This window comes from Vombatus ursinus, unplaced genomic scaffold (assembly GCF_900497805.2).
Source record: "Vombatus ursinus unplaced genomic scaffold, bare-nosed wombat genome assembly UNPS02007284.1, whole genome shotgun sequence".
Classification (NCBI taxonomy): domain Eukaryota; kingdom Metazoa; phylum Chordata; class Mammalia; order Diprotodontia; family Vombatidae; genus Vombatus; species Vombatus ursinus.
This window is the reverse complement of record NW_020947062.1, coordinates 5187044-5203455: the sequence shown is the minus strand read 5'-3', so window position 1 is coordinate 5203455 and position 16412 is coordinate 5187044. Positions and strand designations below refer to the sequence as shown.

The 16412-nt window shown below is 36.9% G+C and overlaps 1 protein-coding gene across 2 annotated transcripts in view; it reads left to right on the top strand.

Moving 5' to 3' along the window:
• Nucleotides 1-15418, top strand: part of SETD3 (SET domain containing 3, actin histidine methyltransferase) — a 120109-nt gene extending 104691 nt beyond the window's left edge. For both annotated transcript variants that reach the window (XM_027849179.1, XM_027849177.1), the window contains 5 exons: nucleotides 1992-2066; nucleotides 6621-6787; nucleotides 7675-7760; nucleotides 12722-12882; nucleotides 14012-15418. In XM_027849179.1, coding sequence (XP_027704980.1) covers nucleotides 1992-2066; nucleotides 6621-6787; nucleotides 7675-7760; nucleotides 12722-12882; nucleotides 14012-14461 — 939 coding nt within the window. In that variant the 3' untranslated portion in view covers nucleotides 14462-15418. The remainder of the gene's footprint in view (nucleotides 1-1991; nucleotides 2067-6620; nucleotides 6788-7674; nucleotides 7761-12721; nucleotides 12883-14011) is intronic.
• The last annotated feature ends 994 nt before the right edge of the window (nucleotides 15419-16412 follow it).

Sequence of the window (16412 nt, the reverse complement as noted above, 5' to 3'; positions counted from 1 at the left end):
ACATAGAAAGATGATCATTCCCTTGATCTTGCCATTACCTACAAATGTACCACCTCCACATTCAAGAATTCTGAAATCCCTGTATCCGACCATAATTTATTGCTTTTCACCTCTCTCTCTTTCTTCCCTTACAAAGCCCTACTCTTCCTCCTCACTGTGACCTCTTATCCCTAGACCTTTCAGTTCTCTCCAAGGCTGTGGGCCCTGCACTAGCCTTTCTTTCCTCTTCTTCCCATCTTGACCCTTTGGTGAACAAATTCAACTCTATATTATCCTCTTCTCTTGAATTCCTAACCCCTTTTTATCATATCACTGATTATACCGTCACGCCTCAGCCTTACATAACTTCTACCATTGGTTGCCTTCAGGCCTGCACATGTACTGCTAAATGAAGGTAGAGAAGATCACATAGCCATTCTGACTGTGTCCACTATAAATTTATATTACACAATCTCACTTGGGCCCTTGCTGCTGCTAGGCAATCCCACTTTACCTCCCTTATCAGCTTGCTATCCCACTTTCCACAGTGGCTCTTCCAAACCTTTTCATCCCTCTTCATGGCTCACTCCCACCCCCATTCTCAGCTGAGAACCTTGCCCCATATTTTACTGAAAAAAAATTGATTCCATTCACTGTGTTTCCTTTTCTCCTCTTTTTCTCATATATCACTCAGGCACCTTCTGCCACTTTCTCCTCCTTCATCCCTGTCTCACATAATGACGTAGCCTAGGTGAAGAGTAAAAAAAACAGAGATCTTCTTTTACTCATTTATGAAGTGGGTTTACCAGCAAACACAGTGTTGTAGAAAGAAGGACAAGGGATTAAGAAACTTCAGTAAAAATCCCAGTTCTCGCAGTGGATAGAGCACCAGCCCTGAATTCAGGAGGACCTGAGTTCAAATCTGGCCTCAGACCAAACACTTGACACTTACTAGCTGTGTGACCCTGGGCAAGTCACTTAACCCTAATTGCCCCTAAAAAAGAAATCCCAGTTCTACCTGTTGTGTGGGACTACATAAGTGACTTTACCTCCTAAATTCCAGTTTTTTTCATCTGTAAAATAAACAGACTAGATGCTCCCTATCATTCCTTCCAGCTTTAATGTTTTGTGTCTCTGATGACCCTCTGATGGTTGGCTAACAACATACTAATTGCTTGGGAGATACACTGAGTATCAGACCTAGTCAACCCAGCCCTCAAAGACCTCAGAGCCTATAGTATAGATGAGAACTGTTGTTCTGTCTCATATAAGGGCATTTCGGAGGTTGAGCTACTCTGTGAAGTACTCAGAAATCTCTGCATTCTAGGCAAAAAGAATTGCAATAATGATAATAATGAAATTATCATTTTAATTTTATTTTTCAATTTCTTTTACTTACTTAAGGGGCCTATTGTCATGATTTCAGAATAAAATATGTATCTGTTATAGAATGAATCTTTTCCTCTTTTCTCGACCCTGTATACTGCCTTAGAAAACCCTCTTCAGTCTCTCAGAGTACTTACCTAATTTTTGATAAAGGAATTGTTTGCAAGTAAATTGGAGTTCTCCAAAAATAGTATTCCCCAAAGAGCCAGAGTTATCCATTCTTTTTTTGAGAGAAAAGAATGCACTGGCAGTTGATGGGTCTGACAGAATTCTTACCCTATTTTTTCAGTGTCACATGAGTTGGACTGTGAATGCAACTACTTTGTAATAAATGTTTGTTCTTGGTTGGGACAACCTCCTTAAAATCTGTGGAATGTATTTTCCTTAGAGAATTTCTTTTTCTTCAAGTAAATTAATTTTTTTCTGTGAGATTTTCTAGCATAGATACAACTAATCTGAGCTTTTATGCAGTTATTGTGGCAATTTTTAGAGAATATTTAGGGATGATCTCCAGGTATGTAGCTATTGTTTGACCTTCAATTCTTCCAAAAAAGACAAAGCTGATGAATCAAAGGTAATTATAGATATCTTCATTAATTTGCTTTATTCTCTTCCTTCTTGACTAGATTACTACTGGTTACAACCTAGAAGATGATCGTTGTGAATGTGTTGCACTACAAGATTTTAATGTTGGAGAGCAGGTATGTTTCATACCGTATCATATATTATGTAGACTGAAAGGTTGTTATCAGGTGAATTCCTTGTAGTTATTAATTCACTTGTGTAAAATTGCATGAAAATATACTTACATTATAGACCATGTGTTAACTGCAACACCCAACATTCTTTGGAATATAGAATAAACATGTTGTGATTTGAACTGGATTTTGTTCTATACTCATTAAAAACAAGTAGCACAATATAACCAAAGTGAACATTTGTAACAATTTAAGCTAAGAATAAATTTTGTTCTAGTATAATTCTAAATAAATATTGGAATTTTGTAAGAGAATACTCCTGAGATCTCACTGTTTTATTTGATTCCCTTTCCTATTAGCAATATAAATGAATGTCTTTTAATTTGTAAAGAAACTGTGTGGTCTGGTGGTAAAAATACAACACAGAGACAGGAGGCTTGAGATCTATTCCTGTTTTGTTCCTGTATTTAAATCTACAAAAATTCTCCCTTTAATAGTTTGGGAGTTTCAGTAAGTAATCTTTTTCAATAAGTTACTGCATTTGCATTTGTGTAAGTACCAAACTTGTTTTATTTCCATTGATCTTATAAATATACACATCTTAAAAAAAATAAAACTAACTTAAGACTATTGCTATAATCCCAATTGAAACAATAGAAAAATCTTTGTCCAGCAAAAGTATTGATCTTCCATTTCTGAAGGATCGTTTGGTGGAGAATTGCCACATGATCTAGTAATAAATTTCTGATACTTGTTGCTTTAAACTCTTGCTCTAGAATAGACTCTCCTGTATAAAAAGGAGAAGAAGAACATGATAAATTTTAAAATGCAGTCTTTAAAGTAATAGACATGCTGTCCATTGGAAGGAGAAGAGGATGATATGGAAGGTCAGATGAGTTCAGGGATCAGAGATCCTTTGTATGATGCTCATACCCTCAATTCTGCTTCAGAGTAGTTGACTCCCCTTCATGTGGTGGTTATTGAAAATGACACTTTTCCTCAGCTCATTTCAGTCAGTGGGGGGTGGTGTTAAGAAAATTGCACAACTTGTTTATATTTTACCGTAGCAGTGCATTTTTTAAAATATTAAATGAAAATTTTTAAATTGGTCTAGTTAAGGTCAGGTCTGGTCAACTCTATTGATTAAGTGACTACAATGTGTTAGGCACTGACGATGCAAGGACAATACTGATAAAGTCCCTATCTTGAAAGAATTTACTTTTTACTGGGTGGACAAAATGAATATACATACATATGTGCATGTATGTATACACACATACATACATATAAGTAAATACAAGGAAATTGGGGTGGGGCACATTAATAACTGGGAAAGTCAGAAAAAATTTCTAAAAGAAAGTGGCACATGAGTTTGAACTTAGAAGGAGACTAAGAATTCCAAGAGAAGGTGATGAGGAGGTTGTCCATACTAGTCATGGAGAGAACATCTGAAAAAAGGCATGAAGGTATTAAATAAGTCTAGAAAAGTAGGATAGTGACAGATTGTAGAGAGTTTTAAATGACAGATTGATCATTTGTATTTATCTTTGATGGCAATAGAGAGCTGCAGAAGATTTTTGAGTGGGGTGGGAGGAAGGGGATTAAGGGTACCAGTAGAGGAGTTGACTTTTGTAAGGAAAAGAACCACTTCTTCCTCAGGAACTAAAGCAAAGGACTGGAAAATGGAAGGTGGCAGGTGGGAGTGTGATATACAAGGCCTTTGAGGTATGGAGTAGGAAAGAAGAAAAGCATGGAGGATGACCTCTATTTTCTCAGGAATGTAGGAGGCAAGGTTTTCTCTATTCAGAGAGATGAGTGAGAATGTGGTATAGCGGACTTAAAAAAAAAAAAGTAGGTTAGAACTGCTACTTCAGGGAATATGTTGGGGAGTCAGCCCTGGAAGAATAAAAAGATTTCCATGTAACAGTAGAACCCAACTGAAATTAGATAACACAAATTTGTAATGGACCTATTGAGGTAGTTGTGTTACTTCCTTCATCAATCAGCAGCACTCATATACGAGCATAGAAACCACGTAGTGTCAGGAACCTTGGGTGGAGGTTTGGCAAACACAAGGGAGCATGGGATTCAAAAATGAAAGCCAGTCTTAATGAACTGGGCAACTCTAGGGTTGAGACTGAAGAGAAGGTAGTAAGGCCCGAACAGAGGTTCTAGCAGAATGTGAGGGGTGGAAGTACTGAAGGTGGTGAAGAAGATGAATAATTCTAGGACTAGTGAGGCAGAGGCAGAAAGACAGGACAAGAGATTATGATTAGAGATGGGAATTTCAGAGTTCTGGATCACGGAGGTAGCATGGTTAGGGGTGACAATGAGATCTAAGCTGTAATCATCACTGGGGTGGCAGAGACAGGAGTGGAAGAGGACAGGGGTTGGGATGGAGAAGAAAACTGTCATCCAGATACTGAATCCACTCCTTGAGAAGGGATGGGTTACCTGGAGGCCAGAGATGATTGTAACAAGGATCTCTATAGACTGATATGGATGGATGAAGTTGAACCTCAAAAGAAGAGAGATCATTGTGTGATGATAGCAGAAGGGTCAAGAATTGACAACGAAGGGGCAGCTAGGTGGCGCAGTGGATAGAGCACCAGCCCTGGAGTCAGGAGGACCTGAGTTCAAATGTGGCCTCAGACCAAACACTTGACAATTACTAGCTGTGTGACCCTGGGCAAGTCACTTAACCTCAATTGCCTAAAAAAAAAAAAAAAAAAAAAAAGAATTGACAACGAAGAGAGAGTTGTTTGCCAACTCTTCCTCTTGGCTCTGGGTGTTTGGATTGGGGAATGAAACACAAGAGATGCACTCAGTCCCAGACAGGGATACGATGTATTCTCAGAGTACAAGACCATGAAAGGAGTGTGAGAGTAAGAGGTTTAAGACAAAATGAAGTTTGTTAGCAGTGGAATAGAGGTTCCAGAAAGCAGAATAGAAGAGGGGAGCTGAGCATGGTAGAGACATAGGAAAGGAAGAGCTGAGATGGATGGAGATGAGAGAGCAGGAAATAGTAACAGAGGAAGAAAGTTTTCACCCGGGAAATGGATGACTCTAAATAGCAAATATCCAGGAGAAGATGGAGATTTAAAAGGTTAGGATAGAAGAGGTACTAGATGAGGAGGGCTGTCACCGTGCACAGTACTATGATGACTGAAAATGGTTCCCAAAACTAGGGAAAAAGAGAGGAGAGGCGAACAGAAAAAATCTGTGGTACATTTGGGTCATTAAGTACCTCATTATTGGGTCTCCAGCAATCTGACTGAATTCACACTTGGCACTATTTCTTTTCTCATCCAGTCATGGTGGAAGAATGACATACACCCAAAAGATAGCACATGCATGAGTTGTATGCTTTTTTCCTAGTTGTGCCTTCTGCTAGAGGTCATGGTCCAGTGTGGGGTCCTGGTGGTAAGAGGCCTGATGTCTAGATAAACATTGATTACGGTGCGAAGGCTGAGCCACTTTTCTCAGGCTAGCAGGACAGAGTAGTAATGCTTCCTTCAATAGCAATCGGTTCGCAGGCAAGTAGGCCTCCAGATACAGTGTCTGAGAGTTGTGGGTGGAACTCCATGCTCCCAGCTATAATAATGGTAAAGGAAAATGTAGGTGTTAGGGCAGGGTTCTAAGTGTTAACTGTGTCTGCCACATACTTGGGTGCTCAGTGATTATAAAGTTGTTTTCTCAGACAGAGGTAGCAGGCACAGGGCAGAATAGATTACATCTCCATCTGCCAGAGCACTTAAGAGTAATAGAAGACTGGAGTGTTATTATTTTTTTTTTTTACTTATTTATTTATTTATTTATTTTTTGGTGAGGCAGTTGGGGTTAAGTGACTTGCCCCAGGGTCACACAGCTAGTGAGTATCATGTGTTGGAGGCCATATTTGAACTCAGGTCCTCTTGACTCTAGGGCCAGTGCTCTATTTACTGTGCCACCTAGCTGCCCCTAGAGTGTTATTATTTTCTCAGAGGAATTGGAGACACAGGGCAGAGAAGGTATTACTTGTGCACAAGGCAATAGGTTCCTATGTGAAGAAGTCTCTAAATCCAGTCCTCTGTGAGAGGCCAGGACCCTGCCTTCCTGGGTTCAGTAATGATGAAGGAAAGAGTAAGTACTGAGATAGATTTAGTATTAGTGTTCTTCCCTGCTGGGCATTCAGCAATGGAAGCAATGGAAGATTGAGACGCAGTACATGGGGTATTCTTGGCAGTATTAGAAAGCTTAGATGTTATTTTCTCCAGTGGATTTCTTAACACCTGGCAAAGTGGGAGGTTCTTCCATGCCACTGGGTCCTGGGGAAGCAGGTTCTAGGTTGCATAGAGCTTCCAACTCTGTCCCTGAGGACTGGGGCCCTACCTTCACCAATAAGAGATCTTGGTTCTGTTCTTATTCCTTGGCTCCTAGATTGGAACTTTATAGACATTTTGTCTCATTAGTGTAAAGTGGCGCTAAATTTACAAGAAGTAATACTATACCTCAAGTCTGTACTAAACAGGTGTTAAGCATTTTTATGTGCCTTCATTTTTTTTTACATCCTTTTAGATTTACATTTTTTATGGCACCCGATCAAATGCAGAGTTTGTGATCCACAGTGGTTTTTTCTTTGACAATAATTCACATGACAGAGTGAAAATAAAGCTCGGAGTGAGCAAAAGTGACAGGCTATATGCAATGAAAGCTGAAGTCTTGGCTCGAGCTGGCATTCCAACGTAAGTAAAAAGACTGGTCAGCCTTTCCCTCTGATAACTTGAAATATCTCCAATTGCATAGTGTTTAATTGAGGTGCTAATAAAACTGCTCCTCAGTAGTTTGTCTTAATCCTTTTATGCCTGCTACCTAGCAAATCCAAAACATTTAGATGCATGGTAATTTACTAATGTTTTTAGATAAACATAATTGTTGGGAACATTCAGTCAGTTCCTGGGAATATAGCACTGAAATCTTCATTAAGTTAAATAAGTACTTAAGTATCACCAATGTCTTTCACCTCAAAAAGGTTAATGATGTGGATCAATTTGTTTCATTTAATTCTTTTCCTCCATTATCTACCATGCTGAATTGACCATATTGAATGACTGTTAGTCATTTCAAGTTAAATTTTTTGCTAGTTAAATTTTTTCAGCTTTTCCTCCAGTATAGGATGATGAAGAAGATGAGAGTTATGATTTATTGTTCTTTGTGTAGTAGAGGAATCATCCTTAATGGAAATTGATTGTGTGGACCTTTTTACTGTTGAACTTATCAGTATTTGATTAATGATGAAAATACTAATTATAAGTTATTGATATATTTAAAATCAGAATTTAAGTTATTATATTTGTTCCTATAATCTAGTCTATGCAAATTGAAATTAAAACTATATTAGCATATTACAAAAATTCACCAAGGTTATTGCAAAGGTTCTGTTCTAAATACCTTTGCTCCTGCTTGAAAGATTTGAAATTTGTTCTTCTATAATTCAGACTTGTATGACTCATCCACCCTCTCTAGTTCTCCTAGAGAAAAACCACATGTATCATAAATTAAAGGGATTTTTCTTTGGAGCAAGTCAATAACTACACTGCTGTGACTGATCTCTGCTTACTGTTTCTGTTAGTTCCAGTGTCTTTGCCTTGCACTTTACTGAGCCTCCCATCTCTGCCCAACTTCTGGCCTTCCTTCGAGTATTCTGTATGACTGAAGGTAAATCATCTCAGAAAAATTCCTTTTGACTTAAAAAGAATTTTTCAGGAAGTGTAAAGAAAATAGACATTCCAATTAAAGTTAGAAATGAAGACAGTTTATGGAGAAAGAGAGGTGGCAACCTTAGAAACAAAAGAAGTCTGGCTGTTTGTGATGAAAATGTTTCATTGACCGAAGTCCGTGTGTTGCAAACATTACTTTGTATTACACGAATGTTTATCTTCTATGTTGGCTCTATAAATGATAGAGCTGAGTACTGCAGAAAAAATCCTGGATTTGGAGTCATAAGCCTTGGGGTTCAGTCTCACATTGGCCATTCACCAACCAATTGACCTGGGAAGAGTCACCTGCCCTGTACCTGGCCTCAGAAAGGCCTGAATTCCATCCCTGCCTCAGGCACTCACTAACTGTGTGACCTGAGATAGGTTCCTTAAGCTCTCCTAGCCTCAGTTTCTTCAACTTTTTTATTATCCTAATATGAAATTGGAATAATGATAACTACAGGGTTGTGAAATTTGAATGACAATAATACGTATAAAAGTACTTTGCAAAATTTGAAACTAACTTATGTTAGCTGTTATTATTATCTGTTATGGTAATAATAATAACACTTGTAACACCTAGGCAGCTAGGTGATATGGTGGATAAAAGTGCTGTCCTTGGAGTCAGGATGACCTGAGTTCAAATCCTATTTCAGACGCACAGACACAGCTGTGTGACCCCAGACAAGTTGCAGCGTCTCTCTGCCTTAGTTTCTTCTTCTGTAAAATGGAGATAATAATAGCACCTACTTCCCAGGGTTGTTGTGAAGATCAAATAAGATAACAAATATGCAGTACTTTGCAAACCTTGAAGTGCTAAATGCTAGCTGTTTTTATCACTTTTATTTCTACTTACCTCAGAGAGTACGAAAAAAGTGCTTTGTAAATCTTAAAGCAATAAATGTGAGTACTTTTATTACAATAATTATCATAATTTCAGGTGTCTCCCAAATCCACATTCATAGCTTACATGATAACATATCTTGATGTGCTTTAAAATCTCATTAGAATCAAATAACCTATACTAAAAAAAACCATTGCACATCAGTTTGTTTAGTAAATCAAAGAAACTTAATAATCAGGTGGCTATAGGACATCTTTATTTTTACCAATTAATAACTGGCAACAAATTATACAATTTCATTTCATAATTCTACGTTTTGAATCTGAGTTTTTTCTTAGGCATATAATGCCAGACAGCTTTACATTCATTTGGAGCAAACCTTGTTACAACAAATAGTTTTGCCATAGAAGTTTCTCCAGAACAAGGGTTCTTAACCTTGGGTCTGTGAACTTTCTTTTTTAATATTTTGATAACTTTATTTTAAAACAATTGGTTTCCTTTGTGATCCTATGTATCTTACTTTGTGCATTGAGACACGTTATTCTGAGAAAGGATCCATAGGTTTCACCAGTCAAGCAGAGGGCTCCAGATTACCCAAAAAGGTTGAAAAGTCCTGTTCTAGAACAGAAACATTTCCTGGATCCAGTTTAACCATTTTTTTTAATACCAACTGTGGTTAAGGCCCTATGCTAGGTTTAGCTTACAATTATCTTAATTCAAGCCTCATTTTGATACAATCAGAGAATTTAGACAGACCTAGGAAATTTGTCATAGCATATAATAATGATGTCTAGATTTTTTTCATCCCCAAATTCCCTGGCTAAAAAATGAACATTATGAGAATATAAATGAATACTTATTTTAAAGCTGGTATATGTATTGACACTTGATGAGAACTTGTAAAGTCATCAAAAGTCTCTCATTTGCCAGTGATTTCTGTGCTTTGACCTCAGTGCTAAAACTTAGCATAGCATGAAATAAGGAAGATTGTCTCTGTCTTCAAGTTGCAAGCACCTGTTTGCCTTCCCTGGACTTTGTAATGGAATATGTGGCTTGTGCCTTCCTTGCCTAAAGATGACCATTTCCTTTCATCTTCTGTGAGCAGGCAGAAATCAGTAGTCATAGGTTCGGGTTAAGTGAATGACAGTGTATCATATATTTGAAGTTTGATTCCATTTTATATTTTACTTAATGTAGAATCGTAGTATTTAGAGCTAAGTGGGCCCTTAGACATCATCTGGTTCTAGTGCTTCTTTTTATAGATGATGGAACTGAGGTTCATAGACAGTGACTGTCCATGCTTACATAAGGCAGTAAGCACTAGAGTTGAACCAAGGTCATCTGACTATAAATCCATTATGCTCTCTGTAATTAACCATTATGAACTTTAAAGTAACACATTTTTCTTGTCTTCATTTGCTCCCAAGGTAATTAAAAATAAATTATTTCAAAGTTTTCAAGACTATCTGCTGATTTTTTAATTTTTAATTAGAGTACTGACAAACATGTTTCTGCAGGAAAAAAAGTGCTAAAGCAGCATGGCATAGTGGATAGATTGCTGAACTTGGAGTCATGGATTCAAATCCTAATTTAGTACCTATGAAATCATGGACAATTTTACTTCATATTTCTGTTTTCTCATGTGTAAATTGAGGATAATATCTCAGGGACCCACTTTACAGGTTTGTTATGAGGCTCAAATGAAATCATGTAGGTAACCCATTTTGCAAGCTTTAGAGTTCTATATAAATGTCAATTATTAACATCATCATAAAAGTAGCATTTTATATATAATTCTCCCATTTATTTAGCATGTAACAGTTTTCAAAACCCTTCTCTTACCACAGCCTTGTGAAGTAGGTCATATAGATCTTATTATCTCCATCATACAGAAGAGAAAATTGAGGTTCAGAGAAGTTAAGGGACAGAACTAAAACTCCATCCGAGGTTAACGATTTCCCAATTCAATTTTTTTTCTGCATGTACTTAAAATTGTTTGTCCAGTACTGGTGATAATCTCATAGCAGTTCATTCCACGCTTTTCTTGTTCCTCCTGAACACATTTGAAAAATGCCTGGCTGAGGTTAAGGGTTTAGTTTTTGGCTTTGGGAAAAAATGAAGGTAACTGGTCTGTATGGGGATGAAGGCCTATGTATGAATTGCGCATCAATATGTTTGTAGAAACTCAAAGAATACAAAGAAGAAGTAAATACATTTTTAATGTAGTTGACAAATTAAAAGATTTACTAGTAGAATGAAGTAATTTATTGTTATCCACTTACATATATGACAAAGATGATTTACCCTAGAAAGGCCATTATTCATTTCAACAATGTTCTTAGAAGATCGTGGCATTACCTTGTTTTCCTCCCCTTCATTGTGACTGTAATTTAGTGTATCCTGGGCTGAAACAGGTATTGATAGTTGGTAAAAGTCGAGTCAGACTCCTGTTATACCAGTAGCTGGCTATTGATCCTCCATTACTATATGGTTAAGTATTAAAATCAGGGAAGAATGTGAAATCATATGAGCCAGTTTGATTTCTATGTATTTCTATTACTAAATTTTTCATTTTCTTAGCTAAGCATTACATTAATTTCTGGTTATTTTCCCTGTGAAGTAGCAATTTTCTATAAAACTTTAGGTAGTGCCTTTCTTGTTATAAGTCAAATATATCCAAGCCCATTATGTGCAAGGCACTGTATTAACTAGGACTTGGGTAGAGTTGGGGGTAAAAGGGAACACAAAGATGAATAAAATATACTGCTGTCAAAAAAACATGAATTTTAATGAGGGGAGAGAGAGGGAAGCTAATATGGCATGCATAGGTAACTATAATAGATTCAGATTTCTCTTGATTAATTTTGATTCTTTAATTTCACTTCTTCTACACTTAAAAAGACAAGTATACTAGGACAGGTATAAACAAAGTGGTATAAGAGGTCTGTTTAAGACGTGAGAAAAATCTCAAAATTCCACATTCTTATCCTGAACTTCTAATGATGCTTGATAAAAGTATACATCAGTGAAATTTCTCATGGAATGTCAATAGATTATCTTTTTCTTATTCCCCCTCACCACAAAAAATAATTATTTAGAACACTTTTCAAGCTCAGTAGAATTTGTCTACATTTCATATGTAGTATGAGATTTAATTGTCACATACTCTAGTCTTTGAGATCTGATACTAATAAAAGTTTGTGTTGTTGACAACAAAAGTTCGTCATTTAAAATTCTAAATAAGGACAGCTGTGGGGCATTTTGCTTTGAAAGAGATACTGTCCTCATAATTAGGAATGAAGCTGGAGTATATTTCTTGGTATGAATAGGCTAGGCACATTTTGGTCTTTTGGAAATAATATGTCTACAGCAGTTGTGTTGAATTCCTCCTCCAGTGAAATATATTTAGGTGTAATTTAGACATTCACTCATTTACTTGTGATTTGTATTTAAATTTCTTATGAGTGAGACATATCAAATTTTCATTGACTAAGGTTTTCATGGGATATTTTCTTGATTGTTTTTGTTTGGGGAATTACTTATTTTGAGGGTAAAGGAGCTGATTTGTCAAGTCAACCTATCAGAATTTGTTTCATGCAAATTTAAAATTGGAAGCCTTTTGGGACTTGTTGCAGTTAGCTTTGGCTTTGAAGTCATTGCAACTTTAGTACATTTTGCCCTAGGTAATTCGATAAGAGGAAGACATTGTCAAAGTGAGGTATACATATACACAGTTCTAAAAAGTGTCTTATGAAAGTCTCGTTGATCCCCGTTTCCTTCATTAGAAATAAGGAATATGGGGAGTGTTATAATGTGAAGGTATCGGTACCTTGTTTTTAAATAGAAATGAAAATTAAGACTTACACCTTATTTTCCTCTCCTAAACTTAAACTGCCATTGCTACTGTGGAGAGTATAGAAACATCATGGTCAGATAGATGAGCATGCCTAGTGGGGAAAGCCAAGGGGAAGTGGCAGGATTGGAAAAGATACTTTCTAAGGTATGTTAGTTACTGAAATTAATAATTGAGCTATTTTCCCCAGTAACAGATTATCTTTTCTTTCTGTTTCTTGTAGAAGAGCTAAAAGAACATTTGATAGGAGAACATGCTATTGACCGAATCTTCACTTTGGGTAACTCTGAATTTCCTGTTAGCTGGGACAATGAAGTCAAACTCTGGACATTCCTTGAAGCCAGAGCATCCCTTCTTTTAAAAACATATAAAACAACTATTGAGGTAATTCTTATTGGTAATTGTTTATTGATTTGTACTTGACCGTGTTACTACTAGATTGTAAGCCCCTTCAGGGCAGTGGATCATGTCTTCTTTTTCTTTCTATATCCCCCAGTGCCTAATAGTACTCTCCATATAGATGCCTGATAAAGGGTGGTGGTGGTTATTGAAGCTTGATTAACAACTGAAAGTGATTTCTCCCTCCTCACATTTCTTATGATGCTTTAGACTAGAGATGTCAGACACACAGCCCATGGGCTCCACATGACCTGCAGCATTCCTGAATGCAGCCCAGACCAGATTAAGATGTAATTGAGAAATTTTTAACAAAATAAAATACAATAAAAATAGATAATATTTGTATATGGTTTTCTAAGTCAGTCTGCATCCCTCTGGGATCCTTATGTGTGGTTTAATGGCTCCCATTTCTATTTGAGTTTCACAGCAGGGTTTTAGACCTTTTCTTTATACATTCTGGGGTATCTCATCCACTCTACTAGAGTGTAAGCTGCCTGAGAACTAGGACTACTTCTTATGTCATTATTATATAATGCAAATTACTGTAGCTCTTTACCTGAATCATTATTCAGCACTATCAGTTTTATTTCTATTTAAAGTTTTGATGCAAAAATTGTATTGACATTGTTGACTAAAAGACAGTTAGAAATTATTTTTATTAATCCTCTTGTTTCTTATTGAAATGTCACTCTGAATAGAAGTTCTTGTTTATGCTTGAATTGTTTGCCTCTGAGCCACTAACTTAAAGTTTGAGAGGCAGTGGCAAGAATGCTGGACATGGAGTCAGAAACCTGGATTCATTTCCCAACTCGACCATTTAATTTAATAAGCATGTGGCCTTTGGCAAGTCCCCTAACTTCTTTGAGTTTCAATTTCTTCTTCCGTAAACTGTTGTAGATATGTCACAGGGTTATTGTGATCATCAAATGCTATACCTATGTAAAGCACTATATGAATGTAAGTTGTTATTATACATTTTGCACGCACAGAACCTTGTACCACCACACCCATTTTGCTGCATGATTGTTTTAAAATCATATAAGTTCTCTGTTTTTCATTTAGACTCATTTTAATGAATTTTGATTATTCTTTCCTCTTTCCATCCCCCCTCCAGGAAGATAAATCCTTCTTGGCAACCCATGACCTTACCTTTCATGCAACAATGGCCATCAAACTGCGCTTAGGAGAAAAAGAGATTTTGGAAAAAGCCGTAAAGAGTGCAGCTGCCAACCAGGAGTACTATTGCAAACAAATGGAGGAAGGCACCCCACTTCCCAGATATGAAGAGAGCAATATTGCCTTGTTAGAGAACACCGTGGCAGACTGTAGACTCCCGATCGTCCTCAGAAACCTGGAGGATGAGGCTGAGGTGCAGGAGGACTTAAAGATTGAAGAAGCTATCACTGATAGAGAAGTCACAGAAAATGGATTTGTAAATAGTGAAAACTCTATACCTAACGGGACCAAATCTGAGATTGAAAATCTAAATCAAGAAGAAAATACAAGAGAGACTGAAGATGCCAAAGAATCTTCTCCTGACAGTACCAATGAGGTTAAGCAATAGTCATGAAATACATCTTGACTTTATTGTGAAATTAAATTTAGCAAAAATTTATGAACAATACATTTACATTGGTGTGTTTCCTTGTTAACATTTCTCTTTCTGCAGAGAGAAAAGTACGTTTTTGCTGCTTTATATAAAATGATTTTTCTTTTGTTTTTAAGTTATTTTTAAGAAATCTGGCTTTTCTTTTCAAATAAGATTGCCATCTTGCTTTCAGGCAAAACAAACACTCAGAAGAATGGGGTGGAGTAATGGTGGTAGGGGGTACCTTTGGAAGATCTTACAAATCCATTGTGGGACAAATGTATTTTCTTCCTGAGGAAGAATTAAACCCTTCTATCAGTTGTACTTTTATTGGTCCATCTTTCTGTCAACCAGAATTAAAAGTCTGCTTCGCCTTCTGACAAGAAAATAGGATGAACTGAATGTTCGATATGAAAATAGAGGTGCAGCACAGTGGAAATCTGTGTACAAAGATCAGAAACTTTGGAGATGGGCAATTTTTTTTTCTTATAAAGACAGAAAATAGTGCAGAGGGAAATTACCTGAGTAGGAAAGAATAAAATGTGGTAAGGTGGCAAACTTATTTTTAATAGTTTTAAATATTAATGATAATCTGAATTATATATTCTTAGTGATTTCTTAAGATTTGTTTACTTTTTGTGTTTTGTTTACTATATTAAATGTGTCCTTCCTCCTTGAATCAAAATAGGGTACTATACTATACTATTCACCTAATTTCAAAAGCTGACTTTTTAAAGTGGTACATTTGATTTACAGTGTTGGTAATGGCAACTTCAAAAACATAGTCTAACGCACAGTTTTACAGAATGTTGTTCAAAGTGAGGATGCACTCCCCCGGCCCCCAGCTTATTCAGGTTTTCACAAACAAGCTAGAGGTTTTCAAAGCTACACTTTTGACTACAAACCATTATTAAAAGGAAAATGTGATTAACATTTTTGTCTCTTCCTTCTTTGGGGGGTGGGAAGGAAGTAGTTTGGAGGTTTTATACGAATCATCCTCATCTAATGTGAATCTTTAAACAGTTTATAAGATTTGAGAAAGCATCCTCAAATAATCTTCCCATCCCTACACAGCCAAAGTGACAAAATTTCAGATTGGGGTGTCCTGAGCATCACTTGACTACAAATTGTCTGTTTACTGCACTATTTCCATATAATGTGGTTGTATATTTTTTGGTAACCCTATCTAAAAAGTGTCATGAAATAAGCAGAATGAGCATTAAAGTATTTACCCTGTAACTGACCTATAAAGTAGGTGATACAACTATTTTATTCCTATTTTATACGTAAAATAGCGTTCACAAGGGGAAGGCCCTTGATTGGGTTTGGAGATTGTAACTGCTTCCTTGATAATTTGTCATTCAGTTGTTTTCAGTTGTGTCTGACTCTTCCTGACCCCATTTGAGGTTTTCTTGGCAAAGATACTGGAGTGGTTTTCTTCTCCAGCTCATTTTACAGTTGAAGAACTGAAACAAACAGGGTTAAGTGACTTGCCAGGGTCACACAGCTAGTGAGTGTCTGAGGCTAGATTTGAACTCATAAAGATGAATCTTCCTGACTTCAGGCCTAGCACTCTATCCACTGTGCCACCTAGCTGCCCCTGCTGATAATTAGCTGATTTTTATCAGAAGAGTCAGCCTCCTTTGTGATGAATAAAAGTGAGCCATCTTCTCACAGGCCAGTTTCCTTTGATTTTGACACCAGAATACAGTAGAGTAAACCTGCTTCCTGGAGGGTAGAGAGAAATTTCCCCCCTTCCTCTCCACTCCAACAGTGTTAAGCCTGAAAGGGAAGCTAGACCTCCAGCTCCTGTCTGCTTTTCTGTTTCCTTTTCTAGGCATAGGTCACATACTAGGATTCCTTAGAATGGAGTTTCCCTACCCAAGACCTAGCAACACATAAGGCATTGAGTTGTAGCAGGCACTAG